Genomic DNA, 16,366 nt, shown 5'->3' with positions numbered 1-16,366 from the left:
AAAGAAACTAGCTATCTTTATGCATGTTTGGCTTCCATTCTTACCAGCCTCCATGAGTATTAAAGTGGGATGTCTTCTGTGAGGGTGGTGAGGCACTGGAACAGGTTGCTCAGAGAAGCTGTGGATGCTCCATCCTTGGAAGTGTTCAAGGCCAGACTGGATGGAGCTCTGAGCAACCTGGTCTGGTGGAAGGTGTCCCTGCTCATGGCAGGGGGGTTGGAACTGGATGATCTTTAAGGTCCCTTTCAACTAAAACCATTCTGTGATCTTGGCATGAGCGGTGGAGGAAGTTGATGGCATTACTGTAACAACGAGCAGAACAGTTTAGTGCCTGTTAATGTGACAGAGGCACTCTGGAATTGCCTGGTAACAATGAAGACTGGATATTAAGTGGCACTTAAGTAATGCTGATTAACAGAATCTTCCACAAAAATTAGCCCCATCCCCTCTTTAGCAGCACTATTTGTAATGACAAGGCTTTACTCTACAAAGAACAAGTGCAAAATATGGCTGTGGCAATTAATGTCTGGTTTAGATTTTGTTTTCAAAGCTTAATGATGGTACCTTATATTTACAAATCAAAACATTCAATTACTACATGGTCCCCACCTAATGTGACACATGATTAAACATATCCTAAAAATGTCTGTCAGCAGTCTCAAGGATCTGCTACAGTAAGTCTAAGATGTAATAAGACAGAACGGAATTAGTTTAAGTAATAAATGTTTAATCAAAGAATTTTACATATTATTAACAGCATTCATTTGGCCAAACATCTACATGGTTGTAGTATCCTACTTGTATATAAAGTGGGAATGTATCAAGTATAGACTATGAAAGTGCAAATAACAATTCAAGGTTAGAGTAATTTTTTTACATTATAAAATTAACAGGTTTACAAAATAGTCTTGCCAAACTTTTATTTTTGAATTGTAAAGTCAATGAATATGGTGTTAAAATAAGTACCAAGAAAATACAAATTTAATAGGCTAATTTCATGCTCATAAGAGTAACACAGAAACAATGGATATACTGCACAACCTAACCAAATTACAAAAAACCAGAACCCACAAACTTCACTATCTTCACAGAGAGCACTCTTACATATCTTACTGTAACTTTGCAAGACATCTCAATGCAATACATATTCTTTTTGTGAGAATCTTTCTACTCAGAAATTCAAGGAAGCTATTGTGAGTTAAACAACTTTCAGACCAATTCATGATGACGGGTCATGAAGGACTGTTTGAGTTGAAGGACTTTATACCTACAGGTATTTTTCAAAGGCTCAATATTATGTCAGGAGTAGGGTGGCTAGAGGAAAAGTTGGAAAATTATTTGAGACTATTCTATTCATTTTCTCTAAAGATGCTTGCAAAATGGACAAGGTTTTTATGGGGTAAAGGTAAAATACTCTTAATTAATTTTTTTACTAATATGAACCTTGTGACTGCAAGGTTCCAAAGCTGGATTTGCATGAATTAGTTACCAAAACACTCACTTGAACTCACAGTAATCAATACATAAACTTTGCTATCATGACACTTGCCTATACACACTCAGTAGTAATAAACTTTTATATCAACAAATCTCTGGTAACAGTTAAGCAAAACTTAAAATGGAGTGTATGTAATTTGCTCATGTTATGACAAGTTTTGATTATATGTAATTAAAACAGCCATTTGAACAACTTACTCTAGTTGTAATTACATACTGTACCATTGTATTTCACTAACTGTAGATTGATGCTTTTAAGCAAATCTAAAACCAGTATATTTTGTTTTTTTCACGGTACAACAACTAGGAAAAGGTTTTTTGTGGTTTGTTTTTTTTTTTAATTTTTTTTTTCTTACACTAAACAGTAATCACACAGCAAATGAATATTGTGCAATTGAACAAATACCTAGTAGTGTTTTGTTTATGCAAAAACACTGACTGAACGTTTAGTTATTTACTGTAAAGGCAAGGCCATGGGTGGTTTTATGGAGGTCTTTGCAATTAATAGCATAGTTACTCCAGAACACACTGAATTTGAATTACTTGTTTAACTGTGGCAACTATCCAGTTGGGTTAGGCAAAGGCACCGTAACATGTTGAGCAGAATGTGTTATCTGAAGTTTTAATTGTGGGACTAATATATGAAAATTCTGTATTCCTATATTTTTATAAAATGTTATCATTAAAAGTAATTGCACTATTAGTGCATAAAATGCTTTGTAGAATTATGAAAACAAAGAACTATGATTGCACTTCCGTTAAAGTGTCTCTTAAAATACAGCATAGCTGTTGCTAGCTCACTGTATTTTAATATTTAAAATAACTGTTTAACAGCAGCATTAGGTTTTATTAACTTAAGATACAGGCTACATTTAATTAAATGCAGTCACCGTGGCAACACATGCCAGTTAAATTTAGAGAAGCAATGCTACCCAGTGGTTTCTTTCACTGCTAAGAATTGTGGGATTAGTTGGATAGAGTAACACTGCACTGTTTCATTAGGCTACTGCCAGTTAACCGTTCACAGTTTGGCACATTTGGACTGTAAATAGACATGAAAAAATCTTTGATTTTAATGGGAAAGAATATCCCCTAAAACTTGTTCCTGGAGCAGTACTAAAGAGAAGCATTAAATACCTCCGTTCACACTGCTAACAAAAATGCAAAATGAGTAAGGAAAAGTTATGGAAAACAAAACCAAAATGCAAATGAACTGCCAGATGTTATTTTGGTGAAATAATGATTTCTAAAAAAATGGAATAAACTATTTTTTAGGAAAACCAACCAAAATAATCAGTGTAAGCCTTTAATCCATACTTTCAAGTTAAGGATCATCAACCTAAGGCTAAACAGATGCTGCATTGTATTAGGAATGTGGAATACAACCTACTTATTCCTTTCTCTTGAGAGCAAAAAGGCAAGTACTACCTAAATAAATGCGAAGGATATTCCTTGAAAGGTTCACATTATTATGAAGAACTACAATTCAAGAGAACTCCTAAATATCCGTTGTTACATCAGTGGTTACAACTGAGCTGTAGTTATGTGGATCAAAGCCTCCATAATGCTTACTCCACATACTGTACCATCTGTCACTGCCATTCTTTTACTCCAGATTTAGTTTTTGTTCATACCAGATGCACATGTTCAATCCATTCACTTGAGGTTTGAGGAGTCTGACTTGCAGTATCTCCTGAAGCATCCAGGGTGCTTGTTACCTCCCTGTTATTATCACCAATTTGTGATACTGTTTCACTTGGAATAATGTTTTCTTCAGAAGTGCTTTCCTCTGTTTGGGTTCCTCTGCCTTCGTTTTTGAGTGCATCCTCAAATAGTGCATGCTCTTCCTGAGGCTCCAGCCCTGTGTCTCTAAGATTTGGTTGCCCTGCTGACCCATCTTCAGTACTGGGTTGCTGTGACTCCTCATCTGTTTCTGTACTTGTTGAGGGGATCAGAGCAATACTCTGTGGGTTCATGTCATGAAACCAGGCCATAATATTTCCAAGTAGATTTTCATTGGTATGGGGATCTTGACTGCTGGAATCAGCATCACTAGATGTTGAGTATAATCCACTTCTTGTATCACTGCAGGGGTGTGAATGAAGACGATCAGCTGAAAAGGGATCATTGCCTGCACCCAGTCTCATCAGACTGTCACCAAGTTCTAACAGCTCAGAGCTGCTCAAAGCGCCCCTTGGGTTGTCTATACTTATGGGAGCAGAGTCCAATCTTGTAGGCAAAGAGGTACCTATTGCTCCTAAAGATGCCTCATTATTTAGAAAGTCTCTCGTTTCTTCATCTATGGCCAAGCCAGATTCCTGTAATGACAGCTGAATAGCTAGCAGGATGTTTGGGTCATCTTCATCCAAAGAACTCAGAGCCTGTGGAAATACATAAAGTTGCTCTCAGCATAAAACTTGCATCTTGTTACATATTTTGGATGAAAAGTAACTTGGGCTCAAATCTGAAATTCATTCATTATTCCTATAGGTCATTCATCAGAATCAATTCTTACTGACAGACTGACAACACAATTTAAAAGGTGACTATCGTTACATTAGTGATTGTTTAGCAATTCTTACCACTGTGAATGTGTAATTTGTTGTCCTAGATTCTCCCTGTCTCATTGAAGAATTAAGAAAATTTGCAGAGAGACAAAATGACATAGAAAAGCAGAGCAGAGGAAGGCAAGCAAAGCAGAGAGAATGGAAAAGAGATTAGGAGAGATACCTGAAGAGAATCCTGGTTTTCAGAGCGACTGACAGGGGTATAGTCATGAAGCGAAGAGCTGTGCAGAATACCCATAGAAGCTGAACTCACCATGGAGGTGCCATGTCTTCTACTACTCCCACCTTCCTGAGTGTCTGTTTGGGCAATTGAAACAAAAATAGTTGAAGAACCAGCGAGGAAACCTTTTCCACTGTTATCTACTTACAGAATCTCTTCCTTTTGGATTCCAATTGTGCAATTTTACTCCTTTATTCACTCTGAATGAAAAAATCCAAACCACTCCTCCCACACCAACTCTTACACAATGGCAAAACACCAGTCTCACTGTTTCCCACTGACTGCCTGGCTCATTTGTACCTTTCTACTCTCAATGCCCTTCTTCTCCTCCTTGAAAGGATGGGTTATGCTATCAGGAGCATGAGCCTGTTGGCAGAAGGGGCAAAGGCACAGACATGATTTATGGAAAGCCCTGAAAAATACTGCACATGGACACAATACAGGATGTATTTACAGATGGATTACAAATGTTTGCCCATTTCTCTGTTCTTTCAAAGACAAAACCTCAGCTGTAATGTTAACATTACAGTAATTTTTACCCTAACATTGCAGCATAATTAAGAGTAGAGTCATTAGTGTAAACTTAATTACTGACAATGCTGTTTTCTTAAAACAACCAACAAAAAATAGAAGTAAAATGCCATTTTCAGAAAGAAATTCTCTGTAATAAAAATAAATGTAGCTCTTTTGACTTTGGAAAATGGAATCTTACACTGCAAAACTCAAAATGATATAGACTGAGACAAACTAATACTCTCTTGCATGCTTTAACATTGAACTGGTCATCACTACCACATCCAAGTGTTCAGTCAAATTCTGGTCCTCGAACTAACAAGATGGTTTTGCATTTTATTTGCATAGGGAAGAACCAAAGCATTTGATTCTTTCTCCTCAGTAAAGGATTTCTCCTTTTGGTTTTAAAGAACAAGCAAAGTATAGGACTTTAGTTTATGAGACACAGCAATGAGAGTTTGTGCAGCATGGCTTAGAGCACACAAACTGGCAACTCTGCAGAAACAGTGTCACAATATGATTTGGATTCAAGCTATTTTTTACCTTTGCCAAGGTCCTGGTGGAACTGAGACATCCCAGACAGCCAAGTTACAGTGACCTTAAGGGACGGTGCTACCAGTCGTAGCACTGCTCAGAAGAGTAGAATGCTGGAAGTCACAGCCCAGGCCAACTTCTTTCCTGTCTACCTTTGCCAATACAGCCTCTGAGCAGGATTTTGAAACACAGCCTTATGACAACCTTCCACAGGCCTGTAGCAGGGGAACCTTCTTCTACACTCTATACACAACTGGTCCTTTTAACTGGTGTAAAAGAGCTTGTATATATGAGTGCCCTTCAAAATTTCTTCAGGAAAGCAAACCTGTGCTAAACAGCCGAGGAGTTGTTAGTGGGAAGATCAATGCACTTCTTTTTAAGAAGAGGAGCAGCCACAATGAAGTCAACAACACTTCTAACAGAGAACAAGCCTTTATGTTGTATACAGCAATGTATTTGAAACTTTTTTAAATTGTATCCACAGAAGAACAAATATTGTGGTCACTTCTAGCAATTTCTGAGTCAGGAAGAGAAAAAGCCCAGCCCCAGGCAGGTTCGTACCTAATGTACTCTCACTGGGGTCATCAGGGTCTGGAGTATTACTGAGCAGACTGTGCATGTCTCCACGTCGACGCTGTCTGTGCCTCCTCCGATACTGAAATTCAGCATATTCCTGCATAAACCAAAGGTTACAAAACACAGGGCAGCATGCAGTACTATTTTTCTGAGTTACAAGCACCACATTTTTATAAAAAATGTGTGATTTTATACGTTTATTATAAAATCACCTGCTTCCAGAAAAATGAATTGCAAGTTGTATCATGCAACGCTTAACATAAACAACAAAAATAATTCCAAGGTAATCCTATCTATAAAATAATAAATTTGCAAAGAAAATACTTGATGTACTACCAACATTTTAATACTTGCAATCTCCTTTTTCAAGAATTCCACTAAGTACACATTTTTTGTCTACAAGCTTTGATGCCAAACTTTACATACACACACACTGACACACTTTTTAATAAATGTATACATAGTGATTTTGGAACATCAAAACAATTAATGTGAATCAGACCAATTGTTATCTCAGAATCTCTGTTGCCAGCAATTCCCAGTAGAAAATAACTTTTAAGAGATGACAGAAAGCTGGCAGACATACATCATATACTTTTCCCAGCCTCCAGGACACTATGGTTCAGGAACTTCTTAAGCCACAGCTGATACTCTTCTACTGAGCTGTCTTTGATAGGTTTTTATTCCATGAATTACAAATCTCCTCTATTTTTGCCTAACCTAAGCTGCTAATGAGCCATACCCCTGGGTATTAACTCCTACAGCCTGTATTTTCTCATATTATGTGTATTTACCAAAACCAGTTTATATAACATTTATTGAAAAGACTCACGACCACATCAAGCTAACATCCCAAGGGTTAATTATCTTAACACTTGGAAATAAATGTTTTGATTTCCATACCTTTCCTAATATTAAGAAACTAATTTTATATTGCTTGAGGGCAAATTTCCAGATATGCTTTTGGTTTGTACAGCTGACACTAAACCTGACTGTGTAGGTAAGGTTTTTTGTTAATTGCAGTTATTCATTTACACAAGGCAATAAAAATATACACACAGTACTAGCGCTTCTCTTCAGCAAAGAACACTGCTCTTTATTTTCCCGAGCCCCAAGTTGGGAAATCTGTAACCCAAAGGCTTCATTTGGCCAAATGAACTAGGAAAGCTACCAGTACCATTACTTTCCCTTTCTTATATTAACTGTTCATCATAGAATACCTCAATATATAAAGAACCTAAAACTTAAATCCAGAAGTATCATTTCTCTTACACAATGTGTAGATGATATTATGGGAGTATGTTTTCTTTCCATGAACTGTCTCAGACCAAGTCCTTATTCATTATGACACATGCAAGCCAAAAGGAATAGTCACAAAATCATCAGCATGGGCAGCATATAACAAGATCCATGAAAATGGTAAGAACATAAAAATAGTGTTACTGAGCTGGACAAAAGGTCCATTTAGCCCAACACTGTCTTCAACTGTGGTTAGTCGTATATGCTTTTTAGTCTGTGGAACACCATAAAAAAACAGGGTAAAAAGGAAGTGATTCTTCTCTAAAATATTCTTCCAGCTCTTAATGAGCTCAGAGCTTTTCTAAATGGAAGGCAGTGCCCCAAACAACACAAAATCAAACCTTGATATAGAACAATATAACTGAATGATTTTAAAAATATATAATTATAACATTATGAATCAGGAAAGTAATAATGGGAAGTGATTGCTGAACACTAAGATTTATTAATCGTATCAGATCTTATCTGTCATTTATTTGCAATAAAATAATAGATTTTACTAAGAGCCATTTAACTTTTGGTTGCTTATTAACCTTTAGAAAGAGATCTTAATTACTATGTATGAAAATTTATTTCTAATTACAAGGAACAATTTTCTACATGTGAGCAAAAGGAGTTTTAATTGTGTTGGGTAAGAATATCTTGGTTTCACACAGTGTTCTACAACAACCAGCATTCCTTGCTAAAATCAGTAAGATTTTGTTTTCTACAATAATCTGCTATACACAGTCATTCTACTGCTTGTCAGTAAAAGTACAGCACTATGTAAAACACTTTGTAGTGAAATGCACTAAAATAAACAAAAATAACCATTACTAATTCTACAAAATTCCTTTAGCATAGGTGGTTGCAAGTATTCATGATAGCTACATAGCAAAGAAACCAACTTGCATTACACAGTGCCACATTTAGCCAAGTCATAAAAACTCATAAGCAATGATCTAAGCACAGCTGCAATGGCACCTACTGCTGAACAGCTTATCAACACATTTCTTACCAGCTTTTTCTCATAACCAGTTCCATTGATGATACAGTAACATCATAATGAGTTTGACATTATCAAATGTGGCATTATTTCAAAAGAAAGAACTAAAGGAACTGGATAGGAGAAGCAAGCTGATCTTTTGTAGAGAAGCGAGCCGTTTTCTCACCAGCGTGATGCTCACCAGCAACAATAGTAAAGGAAATATATAGAAAAAGTACATGGAGTTTTCTAGGATGCTTAAAAATGACTAGATAGAAAGAAAACAGCACCAAGGAAATATTGAAATGAAGTTTCCTTCCTGACTGAATGCTTTAATCTAATGTTCTCAAAACATCTAATAAAAATTAAGACGCTAAAGGAAAGCTTTATAGGAAGCTTCTCATATTTTAGGGCAGAGTCTCCAAAACTACTTACTCTTTCCCAAATACAGATCATAGAATATTAATTTAAAAATTATAATTTTCATTCTTAGTTAAGTAGCAAAAGTTAATGTCATTTGAGTATGCAATTTTCATCCTGCTTCAATACATAACAATAAAAATAAACATTTGAAATAGTTAACAATATTTATGTGTATGACTGCATGTTTTTCTTGGATTCTGACAGAAGGATGGAAATTTCTTAGGCTTTTTGTCAAATTCTGCTGGACTAATGTTGCATTCAAAAGTAATCTAAACGATTTCATATATTTATTATTTTAAGGTTCTGCAGTACACAGACACCAGTTTATATTCAATTATAAAACTGGTTAGGTACTTGGAAAATGATGAACTCAAAATAGCTTCTCTAATGTCCCCTTAAATAACTATATCATATAGAGGCATTGCTTAGAGTCATTGCACAATTAGCTATGAATATATTTCCTTCTATTGTGAAATAAATGAAATGAAAGCTTAACCAACTTGAAATGCTTTGACTCAAAATAAAGCAGCTCTTCATGCAGATTGTGATCATACCTGTGTTTCTAGAATATGCAGAACTAAGTTAAAAAAATTAAAAGGAAATAGTTTACCTCAGGGGATGCAAATCCTAAATATTCCCAATCCCATGTTCCACCAGCAAAGCTATAAAATGGAAAGATATACCATTGAGTTTAGAAGTAGAACAAATATGAACAACCTCCAGAGCTTCAAAACCTATTGAAATTTAAAAACTAGAGCACTTGTAACTCTCTAAACTTAACAAGTGTTCTCCTTTAATTCTTGCCTCAAAATTAATCTAGAAAGCCCTACAAATAAATTTTTGACTATGACAGAAGTACCTGATATTTTTAGCAAATACCTAAGAGATTTTTGAAGTGTATCAGGCATTTAGTGGCAATCTTGATAAAAAAAAGTGAAATGGAAGCCTAATCTAATCATTAATATATCACAAATGGGGAAGCAATTTATGTTGCAACAGTAGAGCAGTGATCCTCAAATACATTTTTCCCCAAAGGCTGTAATCCCATAAGGATTGAATGTCCAAGAAATATCACCACCACAATGATTTATAACCACCACACTTAGCATCTATCTCATAGTCAAAAAACAACAGTGGATTCACCCACTTTGGCAGCTACCAAATGAACTTTTTTTGACTTGTGCAGTGTTTTGTAAGGATTACCTGCGTCTGGGTGCTTCTGGAGAGTCTGCAGGAGCAACACCACGGGCCACAGAGGCCAGGAATTCTTGCCGCTTCTGCTGCACGAGACAAGCTGCCCGGATGATTTTATGGCGAGGCGTCCGAAGGTAAGGCCTGTTCACTTTCTGTGCAAGGTCTTCAGTGACCATTTCTAGGTCTGTCTGCAATAGTTAATAATACAGAATAAAATAGTTTTACAGTAAAACGTGACGCAGGCAGAGCTCTTTGCCATATATACTGAGAGGAGTGAGATCCACTTTCCTGAAAATACCTTTTGAAATACCAAAATACCCTGAAATGTCTGCCCTCTAGCCTCCTCTGTTACTGACCTACATGCTGTCCTACACCTTGGAGCAGGATTTCCCTGCACTCAGACATATTGAACATCTTCAAGGGACCTAAGGGAAAGGAAAGGAGTCAGCAGTCCCAGGTAGTCCCCCACTTTTGCCTTCACCCAGATGTAAACATACATCAGTAGGGAAAGACAGGATAGAGGAGGTAGAGAAGGAGATGAAGACTGAAGCTAAAATGTTACCCTCACAGATTAACAGGAAATTTTTTTTCTTTCTCCTTCTATCTGTCTTTATCCCCTTCCTTTCGCAGCAAGCGTTGTAAAAAAAATGTGCTACTTTTCCAAACTTGGTTACAAATACAAAACAGGTATATCAGTTTTATACTACAAAAATGGCAAAAAGACACTGAAAACTAACATAAAAAAAATAAAGTGCCATTAGAAAAGCAAAATATGTCCATGTATTACCTGCATAAGTTCAAATATTTCTTTCTTTGTGCTTTTAGGCTCCAAGAAGAATCCATATGGATAAGAACACTTAAGAATGCGGCGAGTTTTTAGAAGCTCTTGCACTGCATCTTCAATGAATGTGGTATCAGGACAGCCTCCCTCAGCTGCAATATGAAACAAACATTGTGAAAATATTTTCCTGCTAATGTCAGCATTACTTTTGTGCATATCAGTTAAATATTTTGCAAGTAAACAGCAGCACAGATGGCTGCACAGTGTTCTTACTAAAAGAGGTAAGCACAGACCAATAATTTCTTACTAATGCTACTATTTCCTTGAGTCTTTGGAATACGTAAGATTTACTGTACATTTAGCTTTCATCCAACACTTATGAATTCTAGTACTGAAGGGATCACATCACACAGCAGACCAATGTGAGCTCTATGCAAAAAAGGAAGGTTTAGCCAATCACATGTAATTTCAAATCAAATTCATAGATCACAGCAAATACTTACTTCCACTGAGAGCTCTACTCAACTGCTCCATCTTTTCTTTGGCTGTTTTTAGAAGGCGCTGTTCTAACTAGAAAAATAAAATAAATAAAACACAATAAGATAATTATTTTTGGATTAATAAAACCAAAAATCAGTAAAAAAGGCTTGACCCACACCTGGTAGCTAAGTTCATGGTTCTTAAATCTTGTATAATAGTGCATAAACCTATCAAGCTCTTGAAATCTTCTATGCTTCTTTTCAGCCTGGAAACAAAATAAACCAAAATAAATCTTATGAATTAATACAGAATCACCATTAGATATAATTAAATAACCAACTTTTTCTTTTCTACATGAACTATTGTATGCAATGCTGATGGTGCCACGTAAGTAAAGAGACAAAAGTAATTTGTGAAATTCACAAGTCTGCAAATACCGTAGCCAAAGAATTGATACACTTTGAGTGCCTGCTATTTAAAGCGACTTTCCAAATGCCAAAATTAAGGCAAGTCTTCTGTAGTGCACAGCAGCTAATTACAGGATCATCATGCCCATTTCACAAAAGGAAACCATGGCACAGAGAAGTAAAATGTCTTGAGCAAAGTCACCAGTGATTATTACCAAAGTCGAAAATCTTATGTTTCTATCCACAAATAAGTAGTGCTTTCTTTCTGTCTCTTTGATATATTTAAGGCTGTATTTTTCCATTTGGAACTTGGTTTTGGAAGAATTTTGATTAAACTTATCCTAAATGGAGAATTGCAGCCTTAGTGGTATTTTTCAAAAACACATATTCATTTGTTACCTCTACAGTCATCTCCTTGGACTGTTCCTCTACGTGCTGAATAACCTCATAGCGTGTGCATCTGTAGTAGCCTCCAGTGGAAGAGCTGTGCTTCTTCCATTCTTCTAAGCATATCCAGCAAAAGTCATATTTGCACTTCAGAAAAAAAAAGAAAAAAAGAAGTTGAAACATTTTCGATTTGCAGTTAGGCATCATTATTCCTCCACGAGCAACTGAATTAATATCATTCTGAGTAGTAAAAAATTTTTGGGCAGTCTCCTTCCTTATTTTACCAACTAAGGAGATCCATTTATCGAACCATAAAGTCATCATTTTTGTTCCTTGGATCACAGGCTTGCATTGGATCTACATGTTAAGTTTTAAGTGGATGAAGTAAATCAAATACACCTGATCAGGCCTGGGGTTTTGTTATTGCAAAAAAAAAAAAAAAAGTCCCATTTTTTTAAACAACACAGAAACTGTTCATGTCCCATCTGCTGTCTGGCCACAGTCTGAGGCAAGTAGAACAGGTAACTGCTGAGCAAGTAACTGCTGGGTAGGTATTTCAGCCTCTCTCTTGGTGGCAGTAAAAATTAAGCCTCTGCACCATACAGCTACCAAGTTTCAAGAAACTTGCAGCAATTTATTATCTATGAACCCCCTCTTGTTCCTTCAAATCTGGTTCAAAGTACCCAGGTTAAAAAACAACTACATGAGGGTCATGAGAGAGCAGGACTGCCTAAGCCTTGCCTTGTGAGAAACTGGGCTCATAAAACACTAAGAAGATGTCTGCTTAAGTACAGAAAAATGATTATATGAGTAAGGAGCATCCTCCTCTACACCAAGGTACATGCCAGCTGCTAAGAGACAGCTGTAGCCCATCATGTAGTAGGTGTGAGCTTCCTGTTAATTCAGCAGAGGAAGCAACAAGTGTGGTGACCACTATACCTCATGTCTGAGCCCTGCAATGGGCTTGAGGACACCCTTCCTCTCCTTCCTCACTAGGCTGAGGGGAGGCAGCTGCTGTTTGAAGAGATTTCTCGATGACAAAAGGAATCTGACTGTTTTAAGGACATTTTAAGCTGTTTATAAGGTATAGCATCAAAGAAAAAAAGACAGCTGTGGTTGTAAGCCAGTGCCTCAGAATGGTACAGAATTAAATTATCTATATTTAACACTGTTTAATGGCCAAAGTCATCTCCAGCCTGAAGCCATACTTTGCTTAATTGAGATGAGCTCAGTTGCTCAGATGAGGCAACAGCTGCAAACAACATACAGTTTTAAGCACTATGGAATTTATGAGCTCTTTTAAAAATCATTTAAAGAAAAAAAAACCCAGAAAACCAAACCAGGAAACTCAGCATAAACCAAAGTGGACGAGAATTTGTTCTCTGCTGTCAATGACATAAAAAAAACCTCCCAACCTTCAATTCATATCAAAGGAAGAGAGAGAATATGTGATAATATAAAGAAAATGGGATATGTATAGCAATGGAGAGACACCTGCATTTCAGAAAAATAAAAGAATTACTTTCTAAATCTGTTAGCTTTTCACTGTAGGCCAACTATGTCAAGTGTGTGGTCCTTTCTTATTTTTAATGATGGTCCTCCAAGAGGTAGTATTTGTAGTTATGTAAGATCTGACATAAAGAAACAGTATTCTAAAAGTGCCATTTTTAGCTATTTTGAGAAAAAAAGCCTTCTGAAATGATACTGAACTCACAGCAAAAATATTTTGTTCTATTTTGGTAGCAAAATCATGACTAATTTTCTGGCTGTTGTCACCAATACATTTCCCTTGGAATTACTTCTGGTTGTCTTTTCATTCCTTCTGGTTAATTCCTGTTTACAGTTTTCCACCTAAACTTCTCTGCTTTGTTGGTATGTTAGAGAAATAATGCAAAAGAAAAATACAGTAAGGCAAAACCTTCATTAAAGCTTACCCTTCCTTAAAATGCTAACATCTTCTGCAAACTAAAACTGTTCTCTCTTCTACATTTTTAATGATGATTTAACCATCTAAGTTTCATACTGAATTGCCCTTAATTCTTAGGTGTTTATGAAATTTCAGTCATTGCAATGTTCACCTGCCAGACAAACAGATTTCACTAAATATTGAACATTTGCTAATTACCTAATTCTTGCAACAGGTTCTATTTAGATCTCAGGCATGACACTTCAGAGGTTTAGGACCTCTGTGCTCCTAAAATGTGTACAGGACATACAAACCCGAACGATGGTTCCACAACAGATTGTATGATGGGTCTTTCTTACCTTTGCACACTGCATGTGGTTGCAGCCCTCATTCTTCTGAATTGGAGATTTGCAGTTGGCGCACGGTTTGGAGTTTGTCAGTAACCACAGGCAGTTGGCAGCATCTTCATAGGCCTCACTCACTCCCACAACTTTTAGGGGGTGACAGGAGGATATGGAGCATGCAAAAACACAGAGGTCGAAATTGTACTTGTGTAATCTTTTGTGAAAATCAGGTGAGGAAAGATGCATGTTTATCTGTTTCTTTGACAAAATATTGAAATTCTTCACTATATATATTTCTCACATATATAAATACACTTTCATTATTACATTTTCTACTTTATACATATTATATATAATATTACTACACTTCTTATTTCTTTAGATTTCCACACATCTATTTCTATACAAATTTATATACAGTATATATGACATTTAATTTATAAAAGATAAAAGAGAAAATATATATATAAGGAAAACAGGCATAGTTTGACAAAGTAGGGTGTATTTTGCCTCTTTATAAAATTTTCTATGCTTTCCAAAATATTTCTAACACTATGGAAAGGCTCTGAACTGTGGTAATCAAGGTAAGTTATGTATTCAAATTACTGTTAATCTTTAATTTTTTTGTTAATGTTGACCAAGAAAATGATCAGTCTGTCCTGTGTAAACCCAACATTTATTAGTGTTTTTAGTTAATGTTATTTATCATTCAGCCATTTCCTACAACTCCCTTGCATTTCACCCTCAACCTTACTATTATCATCTGTTGGCTTGAATTAGTTTTATAGCACAAAAAACTGCATGGAACACTACTCAAACAGAAGAGTAGACTGGGCTAAAAGAATTAAAATGGGACAGGATAAATAAAGTAATATTCAGGAATAAATCAACTAATTAAAGAAACAAAGATTTAAAAGGAAGGAAAAGGAGTTTTATATGCCCTGACTGAACCACACGTGTATTTACGGGGAGAAATGTTTTACAAAGACCAGACTACTACAGTGTTGCAGTTAAAGTGTGAAGCAGCCCCTCATTTTCTTCCCCTTTACCCCTATTTTTCAGCCAGTATGAGTTTTTAACTTAATGCAACTAAAAAAAAATCCCTCTAAACCCAAAAGATCAAAACAGCAGCACACCACCTGCTTCACCCCCCCCCCCAGCCCCACACGGCTCTTACGTTCTTCTGGTTTCATTTCAGATATTTTCTGTAGCCAGTCCTTCCAGGTTTGGCAGTCACAGGGTTCATGAGCTTCACCAAGACATTCCCTGAAGATGAAAGTTTATACACTGTTACTTATAACTAAGAGACTGAGAATTAAAGTTAAAATTGATTCAAGCTAAAAAAAAAGGAAACTTACCAAGACATGCTTAAACTTTAATTGAGTCAGGAAGATAAAAGCCATCCAAATAACATTATTTTAAAATACTCTTAGACTACTTGCTCACAAGCATAGATGACCATTATTAATAAAGAATTTAAATGAGACAGGAAAGGAAAGAAGCTTCTTAAAATTACAATCTGAAATAAATCAGCTGGGTACTATTTTAGTGCCACAAAAGTGCTAGTATAGTTTCTGGGATAAACTGAGTTTATCCAAAAGTAAGTAGTTTCCTATAGCTGAAATGCATTTCATGTAGAATTACTTGCATCTGTTCAGTTGTAATAACTAATCCTTAACTAGATTCAAGCTTTTTGTCTAGAACAAGATCAAACCGGCATTAAGTATTTATGGATTTTTACTCTTTCCACCAGAGCCTCTTAAATGGGGGCTTTAACTTATTTACATGGACACACTGGAGTACTGAGTCTCTTGAGCTTCTCCTGAAGTTAAACACGAGCTTTAAGGATGGCCATCACTACTACACAGTGGCAGATATATGGCTTCCAGATGGTGCTTCAGTGTAGATGTGCCAACATGCACTCCGGATTTGTAATTACTCCTTTTTTTACTGGAATGGCAGCAAATAGCCTAAGACATCTGCCACACCAAACAAAACAATTTCAGATGGGCACCAGCTGCATCAGAGCACACACAAGTTTTCTGCAGATCCAATGGTGAACTGATCTCGGCAGTGCAGAGTCAGAAGCTACATCAATACTCTTCTGATTGCTCTTGTCCACATCTTAAGCAGAAATGCAGGGACAAAGAAAAGACTATGGCAACAGTTTTGAACTTTCCCCCCTGCTAGCTAGTCTGCTAACAAAAAAGCTTAAATTCAGCACACCAGGATCTCTGGTTTGGACTTAAGATCTTAGCTAGGAAAGACTGTACT

At 36.3% G+C, this 16,366-nt stretch overlaps 1 protein-coding gene across 6 annotated transcripts in view; it reads right to left on the bottom strand.

The window, feature by feature from the left end:
• Positions 1–706: 706 nt before the first annotated feature.
• Positions 707–16,366, bottom strand: part of ANKIB1 (ankyrin repeat and IBR domain containing 1) — an 83,431-nt gene continuing 67,771 nt past the window's right edge. For 3 of the 6 annotated variants that reach the window (XM_017817708.1, XM_017817709.1, XM_017817710.1), the window contains exons 10-20: positions 15,270–15,358; positions 14,108–14,238; positions 11,855–11,989; positions 11,227–11,313; positions 11,072–11,138; positions 10,575–10,720; positions 9,797–9,975; positions 9,204–9,255; positions 5,893–6,004; positions 4,228–4,361; positions 707–3,878 (exon numbers count right to left, since the gene is read on the bottom strand). In XM_017817708.1, coding sequence (XP_017673197.1) covers positions 3,126–3,878; positions 4,228–4,361; positions 5,893–6,004; positions 9,204–9,255; positions 9,797–9,975; positions 10,575–10,720; positions 11,072–11,138; positions 11,227–11,313; positions 11,855–11,989; positions 14,108–14,238; positions 15,270–15,358 — 1,885 coding nt within the window. In that variant the 3' untranslated portion in view covers positions 707–3,125. The remainder of the gene's footprint in view (positions 3,879–4,227; positions 4,362–5,892; positions 6,005–9,203; positions 9,256–9,796; positions 9,976–10,574; positions 10,721–11,071; positions 11,139–11,226; positions 11,314–11,854; positions 11,990–14,107; positions 14,239–15,269; positions 15,359–16,366) is intronic. The other 3 variants (XM_017817711.1, XM_017817714.1, XM_017817712.1) reach the window with 3 other exon arrangements.

This window comes from Lepidothrix coronata, unplaced genomic scaffold (genome assembly GCF_001604755.1).
Source record: "Lepidothrix coronata isolate B3197 unplaced genomic scaffold, Lepidothrix_coronata-1.0 Scaffold62, whole genome shotgun sequence".
Taxonomy (NCBI): Eukaryota; Metazoa; Chordata; class Aves; order Passeriformes; family Pipridae; genus Lepidothrix; species Lepidothrix coronata.
The sequence above is the reverse complement of the archived record's forward strand: the minus strand, read 5'-3'. Positions and strand labels throughout refer to the sequence as shown.